Source organism: Palaemon carinicauda, chromosome 9 (assembly GCF_036898095.1).
Source record: "Palaemon carinicauda isolate YSFRI2023 chromosome 9, ASM3689809v2, whole genome shotgun sequence".
In the NCBI taxonomy this organism is placed as follows: Eukaryota; Metazoa; Arthropoda; class Malacostraca; order Decapoda; family Palaemonidae; genus Palaemon; species Palaemon carinicauda.
In genome coordinates this window covers 145,795,704-145,807,292 of record NC_090733.1, presented here as the reverse complement: position 1 = coordinate 145,807,292, position 11,589 = coordinate 145,795,704, and the positions used below count along the sequence as shown (strand labels likewise).

The window sequence follows — 11,589 nt, the reverse complement described above, 5'->3', positions numbered from 1 at the left end:
ATGTAAATATTTTTTGTCCAATAAACATTATTATTATTATTATTATTATAAATTATACTAAAATCAGAGGCAAATCAAAATAATGCTTTTGAACAAATCAACCTTATACTAAATTGAGACAAACCAACTGAATTTCTCCTGGATGTCTAATCAAAAGAATTGAAAATAATTCAAGAACAAAATCTTTCTTCAATAGGGACTTAATCCCTATGAAGTATTAGCAATTCGGACTACCCGTTTGCTTAGTGACCAGTTAATCTCGATAAAGGCAGTGTTTGAAAATCAAGACCACATTCATACACATCTTCAAGGATTAAATAACATAAGGATAAATATAATCAGGTTTAACTTCTCAGTTTATTTGCTCTACTTCTTCTTTCCAGGCAAGATGATACCTTCATATTTGGTCTGGAACCATTTAATAGCATCCTCCTTTACCAAGCAGTGCTGGGGACCAATCTTGCCGGGGGAATGTCTGCGCTTGGCTACACGATATCCTGCAATTCAAAATACAATGGTGTAAGTGTCATACTAATAACACAAATGATTTGTAATAGATACTCAGAATTTCCAATGAACCAAACAGAAACTGGTCATCAGGGCTATGATGGAGATCTGTCCCTGGCAAGCGTTACAACAGTCAAAACATTTTAGGATGTCACCTGGGAGGTTTTCTTCTAAATACTTGCTCTAATTTTAAGTATTTTAGACATCCCGTCCCTATGAAAGAAAGATTCTAGTCGCATTATTCCAAAAATGCCTGAAACTTGACCTTGCATTCTTCCATTCTAAACTTCTCATATACACTGAGTTATAGTATAAGATATACATATGTGGAACGAAAGAGTATCTTAATAACTTTATATATACATAAGATGCTTAATCTATAAATATATTTTCTTGGTTACAACACCTATATCATAAAAGACTGGGTATCTTGATCTGAGGATTATCAAACCCATCCCTTCCTCCAAGATGTTTAATACAGCTTAACTTCAGGTGCCCCCCCCCCTTTTTTTTTTCTTTTAAGACTTGACAAAGGATGGTGAATGAAAGAGGATGCTAAATATTTTGAGGAAGAGCACCTCTCAACTGTTATCCTATAAAAGGGTTATACTTCAGTTTTGATAAAGGTTCATAAAACTAAATACATACTCTGATAAATAACAGCCCAACCCACAAAGCTCACATGCAGAATGTTAACATACTAGAGAATGAAAAAAAAAGGGGCCTATTTTCTTGATGTACCATATATGCAAACATTGCATGAGTACCATATTACCCCTCTACCTTCTGCACTTCAACAGGTTTTACATAAATTGTTCCATACACTACTATAGAAAATATGATTGTTCTTTTTCAAGAAGACATGAAGACCATTATAGAAACAATTTGAGTTGTATATAGCAGTACAGAAATCACTTCACAAAACCAAACATACCTGGTCTCTGAAGGACAACGTAGAAATCAAGACCAAAAATACCGATGGCTGGATCATACTTGATACCCAAATCGATGTGTTCTTGGATACCAAAGCCAAAGTTACCATTGGCAGAGAAGTTATCACGTCTCAACTCGTACTCACGTACCTGAGAAGTAAATACAATATTCAATGTAAAACAAAAATACTCGAGACATTTTCATGATAAAATATATTTACTTGCATTATAACCTTGTTGGAGAGGGACTGACAGTGCAGCCACAAGATTACACTGCTAATTACCACTCTCGTTTCTCTCACACACCCATATGAGCACATAGCTACTAAAACTATGCACCTATACTGTGTGTAGGCATTCCATTTCTGTACAAAGGAGGATTTTCAGGCACAAGACATCCAGAAAAGTAAGAGAAGCTTGAGAGAAAACACTTAAAAGACTAACATATGAAAGTAGATACCCCCCCCGGTTTTTTGGGAACTTTGGACAGACTGACTCCAAATGAACAAGATTTCAACATGCATAAGATTAACCAATTGTAAAAAGTAAAAACTATTCTTACCTTCAATCCCTTTTCCAAGATCTCCTCAGCCTTTGGACCCCTGACTGTGCAATGTACAGCAATCTTTTCATTACGCCTAATACCAAAGGAACGGACAGTATAGCGAGCTTTTGAAAAGACGGGCTTCTGACCAGTGAGGGATTCCAACACCTGTTGACAATTTGGAAAAAATATGAGTCACGTAGAAGTAAGCAACTTCAAAAATTACATAAATATCACCATCCAGAACACACGAAGACCTTGAGAAGAAAAAAAAGAAAAACACACACACTAACAAGCACTAACTGGGCAAATCTTATACCGCTATTAAGATCCAGATAAGAGCCAGTGGGCGTCTTTCCCATCTCTCTCGAGGAATGAAGATTAACTTAAATTTTTAATGCCGGAATTTCTCTTTTTAACTTTCTCATTTGGTTCACCTGACAGCCATATTTCAAGACAATAACCTATACTGAATACTGTATATCCATGAATTAATTCAATCTTGTCATGACTACAGTAAATTTTGTTTACAAATTTAGGAGTTAGGTCCAAACCTGGGATAAGAGCAACCATTCAAGACAAATTTAATATTATGTAAAATTTCTGAATTTTTAAAATTCTTAATGCTAATAGTTTCTATGCTAAAATAAGCTAAGGCAATGTTGTTGAAAGGTCTAAATATACATTAAATTAATGTATGCTTTGAAGTACATTCTTCATGTTCTAAGTTTTCTATATATTACTTTGCTGATTGTCTCTTTTCAATTTATTACTTAAAAATTTATTTTCTATAATAAACTGATACCTGCCTTACATCATTTAGATCGTTATGAGGTACAGTATTGTAATTGCTTAACCGTTTGACCCAACCCTGTCTACCAAAAACATTTGGAAATAGTTTCATTTATATGACGCCATATATTTTTACAGGGGTCAGTGACCCACTGTACTTCTCTGATACTGATTTACAGATGGCTCTGACAAAACTAATACAATATCTTTATAAGTACAGCTTATATGAACATACTATTTCAGGATACAGTATCAATATAAAAATTTATCAATACAGGAAAAAAATTCAACCATTAAATGCAATAACTTCTTAGCAAAGAATAAATTATGTCCTCAAACTTTCCAAAGTTTTCACCTATCATCCTTGGTTAATGCTAGATATGTTAAATATTCCCAACCCTATTTAGTTTGCGGCTTTAAAAAAGTACACAAGTTCTTATCATATTACATAAACTCTTGGTTGACATTACTCTGGTACTAACATGTGAACCTATATAAATAGCATTAAAATCAAATAAAAATACAATATATAAATGTATACTACTACTACTATTGTGTTTTTCCATAAGGAAAGTTCATGGATAATACCCTCCGTACTTCCCTATTCATGGCCAATTCTTCTGCCTCCCTTCAGCTCATCTCGCATTGATTCTCTCTTCCTTCCTTTGGGTCTTTGTCCTTCAAATGTACATTCTACAATGTCCTTAAGTAACCCACCTCTTAAAGTGTGTCCTATAGTTTTCCTACCTTCTCTTTACCGTTGTAATAAACGGATATCTACTTGCAAAAACTCATTAACACTGCCAATAGCCAGGGAGGTATACTGTGTGTACCCTCAATTGGTACTAACCAATAGCCAAGCTGCAACTTTGCTGATCAAACGGGAAGCGGCGTTTCAGCATGGCACCTATCATTGGCTCAGAACAGACTAAACAATAAAAGTCAAGCCCACCTTGGCCGCACGTGTCAGCTTGTCACCACTCTCGCCAACACAAATGTTTAAACAGAGCTTGCCGATGCGGACATCTCGCATGACGTTCTTTTGCTTTTTTTCAGGTAACATTTTGCCTGAAAAAATAAAATATAAAATTTAATACATGTAAGAGTAATGAAAGGTTATTTTATAATTACAGAAAACCTTTAAGATGTCTTACCAACATAATCTGGTTTTTCAATATTGGAAACCTTGATTTTAAAAGTAAATTAATCTTGCACTTTATCTGCCACAATATCTCAAGCTGAATTACCATGGAAATGGAAGTGCGATAACCTTTTTAAGATACTTTAGTCTGGCACACAAGGTTTGGAAACCCAATTTCACTAAAAGTTATTGGGAAATGTGAAGCAATGAACCTTTCAGGTGTTTTACCAATTTAATCTAGTAGTTCATTGAAATACTTGATATCAATAGTAATTTAATCTTGCACTTTATCTGCCACAAAACCTCTGAAGGAAAAATGGAAATGGAAGTGCTATACAGAACCATTTCAATATTCTTCCACGAGAGTTCTGAGAATGCCAGAAAAAAACATTAAAATAGATCTTTCATTACGTAGAAAAAAACTAGTCACTGTAAGACATGTTTGCTGCAAGTTTAAAGTTTCCCCCAATTCCGAGTTAACATGTTATCTTGGTCAAATCAAATATTACTGCAGTATGACTTGGAAAGTTTTGGGAGCGGAGCCTTTATAGTTTGTTGGGACAGAGTGGAAAAACCACATTTTACAGACACAAGAACATCACCTAACCGAATATTTCCTACCTAACTTGACCTAAGGTTCTCCACAACCTACCCTAGGAGCCGTATCCTTGGACAGCCGTACTCTTATCTTACCTTGTCCCAACGAACTACATTCACCCCAAAAATCCCTCTTAAAATATTATTCATCAATATATGTGACGACAATACTTGAAAACTACAGGTACAAAAATTATAAAGGATAAAAAACTATTTGGGATGAGATGTCTACTTAAAGATTTCATTACATTGTTATACCACTTCCATTGGCTTCCAATGACTGAAAACCTTACTTTTCATGGTATATTAATCTTGCACTCTATCTGCCACATTGTCTCTCTTTGAGGTAACATGGAAATGGAAGTGCACTGGTTACTGCGGATGGAGTCTTGTGAGATGTTACTCATTTACTTCAAGTATAGAGTCCTTTCATTATACGTCATCAAACTTCCGGTCCGCTATCTTGGAGGACAAACAAAGACACATTCAGTGAATAGCTGTGGTTGAACTGTTGAATAGTAAGCCATCTCATCACATTCACATAATGCCCAGTTTTGGCGCTATTGCTGGCTGTGGGAATCGAGGACAAAGAGATGACAAGAGTTTCTACCGCATATCGGCAGCTATTCAGAATCAGGACAAAGATACATTAGAATTATCCAAGCGCAGACGTGACTTGTGGTTGACCAGAATATCACGGGCTGATCTACATGAATCCTCACTATGTACGTGTCTGTTCTGATTATTTCATATCAGGTCAGTCTCGGCTAGGCCCTATAAGTATCATTATTCCTGAGTAAACATGCTATATCCGATCGCATGGGTGACTTCAAAAGTATCATCGTCAGTTCAGTGTGTAGTGTGTGTGGGGGAGGGGGCATCTCAATTTTTAAACATCAAAAGGGGCATCTCAAATTTTCAAAACAAAAATTAAAAGCGCCCATATTGGCTATATTAACAAAGGCTACTTACCTAGGCCTCTATTTCGTCAAGGTGCTCATGCCTATATATAATTTAAGTGTATATTTATATTGATTTTAATTTGTGTATTAAATTGTGCAGACATACAGGCCTATGTGATGAATAAACATTGATTATAAATAATGATATCTGAAAGCTGGTTTAACCGGAAGGGTTCTTCAGCTTATATATGAAACATCGAAAAAATAATTAAACTTGCACATTTAATTGCAAGGAGGCAAAACGTTTATAAGAAATTATAGCATTTGTAACCAAACACAATGGTTAGGCATGAACTAATTTGACATTATAATGCAAAACTTTTACATACATTTTGACAATCAAAAATTATAATACACAAGGTTAGGCTAAACGATCAATATTAGCTTTAAAATTATAAACACTCTTCATTGGCCCAGTTTTTATACAATTTAGGACTTAAAAGCATTAAAGGGAAAAACAACAAATTCTAGAAGCAGATTATTCAATGGAAATGTACACCCACTCATGTTCTGGGTTGGCCGACAGTACCAAGTAGTTCACCATATCAATGTATGAAATACTGGGAAAATCCTCAATATTTTGACTGAATGAATTCTGCATATGGTATGGATCTAGGCCATCAATTAGATAGAGTTTCTGCTTGTAAAAACGCTTATCATCACCCGACAATTGTTTGACAAAGTTGCTCTCATTGTCCATATTCGCTGTAGCAGCCGCCATGTTTTCGCTTTGTATGTCCTCCAGCGATTCCCAGTAACATCATTGAAAGGACTCTATAGTCGCCACAATCATTCCAGGAGAAATAAGTCCCACACTCTAATGATGCCATAGACAATCACGGTCTTCCTTATTAGCATAGGTCACAATAGAGAGTCCTTTCAATGACGTCACTGGGAATCGCCGGCGGCCATGCTGGAGGACATACAAAGCAAAAACATGGCGGCTGCTACAGCTAATATGGACAATGAGAGCGACTTTGTCAAACAATTGTCGAGTGATGATAAGCATTTTTACAAGCAGAAACTCTAATTGATGGCCTAGATCCATACCAGATGCAAAATTCATTGTCAAAATATTGAATATTATTTCCATTGAATAATCTGCTTCCAGAATTTGTTGTTTTTCCCTTTAATGCTTTTAAGTCCAAAAATAGGTAAACACTGGGCCAATGAATTGTGTTTACAATTATAGAGCTAATATTGATCATTTAGCCTAACCTTGTGTAATATAATTTTTGATTGTCAAAGTGTATGTAGAAGTTTTGCATTATAATGTCAAATCATTTCATACCTAACCATTGTGTTTGTGTTTGGTTACAAATGCTATAATTTCTTATATACATATAAACATGTGATGGACAAACTATTGTAATGCTCTTGGATGATCGTTTTGCCTCCTTGCAATTAAATACGCAAGTTTAATTCTTTTTTCGATGTTTCCTATATAAGCTGAAGACCCCTTCGGGTTAAACCAGCTTTCAGATATTATTTATAATCTATGTTTATTCATCACAAGGCCTGTATGTCTGCACCATTCAATACACAAATTAAAATCAATATAAATATACACTTGATTATATATAGGCATGAGCACCTAGACGAAATAGAGACCTGGGTAAGTAGCCTTTGTTAATATAGCCAATATGGGCGCTTTTTATTTTTGTTTTGAAAATCTGAGATGCCCCTTTTGATGTTTAAAAATTGAGATGCCCCCTCCCCCACACACACTACACACTGAACTGACGATGATACTTGTGAAGTCACCCATGCGATCGGATATAGCATTTTTACACAAGAATAATGATACTTATAGGACCTAGCCGAGACTGACCTGATATGAAATGATCAGAACAGATACGTGAGTAGGGTAGTGAGGATTCACGTAGATCAGCCCGTGATATTCTGGTCAACCACAAGTCACGTCTGAGCTTGGATAATTCTTCTGTATCTTTGTCTTGATTCTGAATAACTGCCGATATGCGGTAGAAACTCGACATCTCTTTGTCCTCGATTCCCACAGCCAACAATAGCGCAAAACCTGGGCATTGTGTGAATGTGATGAGATGGGTAACTATTCAACAGTTCAACCACAGCTATTCACTGAACGTGTCTTTGTCTGTCCTCCAAGATGGCGGACCGGAAGTTTGATGACGTACAATGAAAGGACTATATATCACCCCAAGGGGATATGTTGTGACCACTGCCAACAAGACACTATTGGCCATGAATACTATACGTTATCAAGTTTCAAATGTAGTTGATGGCAATACCTAGCACAAAGCTTTCCAATATGGGTGGGTTCACACTGTCAAACGCAGTCCAACATTAGTGATTGAAGGCCAGATCCCGTAGAAAACGGGAATACTGTATTCTGAACTGTGGCCGTCGTTCTTAAAACGATTTTGGCTGGAGAAGCTAACTTAAAAAACCCGCCTAACCTATGCTAAAGGCCGTATCCTCCGCCTAACCTATGCTAAAGGCCGTATCCTTACCCAGAGGGGCTTCGCCCCCTGGAACCCCCCTTACACAAGTTTCCTTACCTATAAGTACGACGGGAGAAGCTAACTTAAAAAACCCACCTAACCTATGCTAAAGGCCGTATCCTTACCCAGGGGGGCTTCGCCCCCTCCGACACCCCCTTACACAACATATATAAGATCCGTAGACCGTTTTTATTCTATACAAGATAAGTCGGAGCGATAATAAGGAAATTAGAACGCTTGGCCGTAGCGCTACAAACTACCCCAGGGGATATGGGTGTCAAACACGTTAAACAGTTCAAAGCAAGTCTGTTCTAGTTTTATTCAGTTGCAATTAATATAATCAGAAAAGTTTATCACCATGCAAAATTTCCTAACGTAAGTTCTAAAGATTGTTATAATTTTATAAGGCCAGTGAGTCCCAAAAATTGGACTGGAAAATGGTATGGGACAGCATAAACAAACCTTTCATTGGCGCCATGGTGTGTGTTCGCCTTTAAATATGCTCATGGAACTTTGGCGACCAATAATCGTCTGAAAATGTTGAATATCAGAGACAGTGATAAATGTGATCATTGCGATGTTGTTGAATACAGTTCGCATATATTTTACTTTTGCAGGCATATCCAGACAATATTAATGTATGTCAAAAGTGTATTATTTCATACTTGTGACATAAACAGGGACAATTTTTTAAACAATGTTCAATTACAAATATAGGACGAAAAAGGATTAAAATAGCGCCACTGTATTAAGTTGGTTATTTATATGCTGTTTGGGTCAGTAAGAAGAAACGATATACAAACGAGGAAACAGATGCTTTCTTAAGAGTAAATTTCAATATGATCGGTGGCTTTAGAAAAATATCTATAAAGAAATATTGAATAAAATGTTCACTAAAAAGTATATAAATTATTGTTTTTGAGCGACTAGAAATTAAAATCAAGATGTGTGATGTAAATTGTTAAATTAGATGGATTTGTTTATAAAAAAAATACAATTAAATGTGATTAAACTATAAATATTGTGATTGTAAAGAATATGTAATTTAACTTTTTAATAAAGATAAAAAAGTTTGCCCTGTGTGAGGGGGGGGGGGAGTTTCACTGTGCACAACCCTTGCGCATTTTGAGACACTACCTCTTCTAACCGTTTGAAAAACAGGTTCAACTGTGTAAACTCCCCCTCCCTTGAAAATAAGGGAGCTATGGGGCATGGCCGCCATCACACACAACCCACAATCATTTCTGGAGTTGCCCTAGCATCGAGTGTCCTTATATCACTTAAGAATTAGTTGATGGGGAAAAGTAAAGTATTAATACTATAAACCATTCTTATAAAAACTCTGAAAGATCGTGTAACCTACATGATAAGTAATTAAGTAAAGGAAAGACTGAACAAAGACCAAAACCCAATGTGACATGTCGATTCCTCTGCAAGTTACGACACGTGTCTTCGTGAATATATGTACATTATAACGTAATAAGACCATATCTTTTTGAAAAATTGAAAGCAAAATATGTAAAATACATTCCAACTCATAGTGTACGTACCCAAAACAAAAAATTATACAAAACAGCACAGAAATTCGACTAAATATAGAAGAAGTGGCAGCTCTAACCTGTGTTTCACGGCGACTCACAGCGAAGAGAAGATGGACGATCCCTCGAGCAGTGTTGCCAGATGGGTTAGTCTGAAAATCCCCAAAATTCATGATAAATTCCCAAAGCACACAAAAATCCCCATTGCCACAAATATATTTTCTTCTGATCATGTAGGCTTTACTAATATAGAAATTACGCACAATACATCATATATGTGTAATTAAACAAACTGCAACAATATAAAGGTTTAATCATCTTTGACTTTTCTTCACAGATATTTGTACAGAATATCCCCATCAGACACCCAAATTCCCAAATCTAGGGATAAATTACCATGTCTGGCAATACTGCTCTCGAGAATGAACACAAAATAATTTAAAACCTTCCAAAAGTACACAAAGTTATGTTTAGGTATTGTCTCTTACTAATTCTTTAATTTCTAAATCGCCGCTGTCTTCGTAAAAGACAATATACCGTATATTCTTTTTTTTTTTTTACTTTATCGGAGTAAATTTTTGTAAGCAGAATGGCACTGTAAACTAATTCTTAAAAAGAAAATAACGTTTATATGTAAAACAGGCTTTAAGCTCTTTTTTAATTGAAGCGTTAATATATGTTTAAGGCAAGACTTCAACACACTTTACCCCTCGAGTAATACATCAATAAAAAGTAAACGGAAAGCATTTTCTCTTATGAACTAGCTACAAGAATCATGGACAAACACCTCTAATATTTGCATTTTCTGAAATGAGAAGAGCATTGCGTATCAAATATCTTTTATCTTGACATGCCTCATGGTGTTATGCATGTATCTATCTACGTAGTGTCTTCTCTCATTACATAATGAGAAACACTACTTTAAAAAACGTGGACCACCTCCTGATAGCTGCCGAACAATACATATCCTACCGATTTTGTGACTTTGGAGAAAAGGAAAGGCTAAAAGCGAAAGAAATTATATTAAAACTATACTTCCTTCTAAATTCAGAGTGGTTGTGTCTGCGAAAGTAAAATTTAGCTTTCAAACAGAATGAAGTTTATAGGCTTATCATTGTTGTATTTATAAATTTTTTCATAAAGTATAATATTCAGCAAATGTTAATTCGCCATTCGCCATATTCTTTGGTAAAGTTGTCCTCTTGGAAAAAAAATTAGTATATCTATTTCTTGATAAGTTCCCAGAAACCTTAAATAGAGTGGTAGGATATATATGAAATATATTATATGGGTCAATAATGTTTCCTTTTTTTTCATATTCCGAAGAAAAGCATTTCATGCTAAAACATGTTATAGACTGGCCAAGGTTGTATTTGTTCTATTATTAACTTGTTCTTGTAAGTAAGTATCATTTGTGAATATTAATATTATCATTATCAAATGCTAAGCTACAACCCTAGTTGGAAAAGCAGTATGCTATAAGCCCTGGGGCTCCAACAGGGAAAATAGCCCAGTGAGGAAAGGAAATAAGGAAAAATAAAATATTCTAAGAATAGTAATAACATTAAAATGAATATTTTCTATATAAACTTTAAAAACTATAACAAAACAAGAGGAAGAGAAACTAGATACAACAGTGTGCCCGAGTGTACCCTCAAGCAAGAGAACTCTAACCCAAGACAGTGGAATACCATGGTACAGAGGCTATGGCACTACCCAAGACTAGAGAACAATGATTTGATTTTGGAGTGTCCTTCTCCTGCAAGAGCTGCTTACCATAGCTGAAGAGTCTCTTCTACCATTACCAAGAGGAAAGTAGCCACTGAAATTAGAGTGCAGTAGTTAACCCCTTGAGAGAAAAATAGTTTGGTAATCTCAGTGTTGTCATGTGTATGAGGACAGAGAAGAATCTGTAAAGAATAGGCCAGTCTATTCGGTGTCTGTGTAGGCAAAAGAAAAGAACCGTAACCAGAGAGGAGGGTCCTATGTAGTACTGTCTAGCCAGTCAAAGGACCCCATAACTCTCTAGCGGTAGTATCTCAACGGGCGGTTGGTGATATAATCAAATTTAGAATGAGAGAAAAAATATTTTC

At 35.6% G+C, this 11,589-nt stretch overlaps 1 protein-coding gene across 2 annotated transcripts; it reads right to left on the bottom strand.

Moving 5' to 3' along the window:
- Nucleotides 1–343: 343 nt before the first annotated feature.
- On the bottom strand, nucleotides 344–9,653 carry RpL11 (ribosomal protein L11). Of its 2 annotated transcripts, XM_068380613.1 has the most exons (6): nucleotides 9,577–9,653; nucleotides 8,421–8,489; nucleotides 3,728–3,843; nucleotides 2,002–2,151; nucleotides 1,442–1,589; nucleotides 344–497 (listed from the first exon to the last, which is right to left on the bottom strand). In XM_068380613.1, exons 2-6 carry the CDS (start codon nucleotides 8,434–8,436, stop codon nucleotides 367–369), a joined length of 561 nt encoding a protein of 186 aa, XP_068236714.1. In that variant the 5' UTR covers nucleotides 8,437–8,489; nucleotides 9,577–9,653; the 3' UTR covers nucleotides 344–366. The 2 variants fall into 2 exon arrangements, with proteins under 2 accessions (XP_068236714.1, XP_068236715.1); XM_068380614.1 differs by lacking the exon at nucleotides 8,421–8,489 and having other exon boundaries at nucleotides 9,577–9,624.
- Between the last annotated feature and the right edge of the window lie 1,936 nt (nucleotides 9,654–11,589).

Bases quoted from the DNA above. Each gene is read 5' to 3' on its own strand.
- RpL11 (XM_068380613.1), bottom strand. The intron at 1,590-2,001 runs GTAAGAATAGTT...TTTACTTCTCAG, and splicing joins TCTTGGAAAAGGGATTGAAG to GTACGTGAGTACGAGTTGAG. The intron at 498-1,441 runs GTATGTTTGGTT...TTTGAATTGCAG, and splicing joins CGTTGTCCTTCAGAGACCAG to GATATCGTGTAGCCAAGCGC.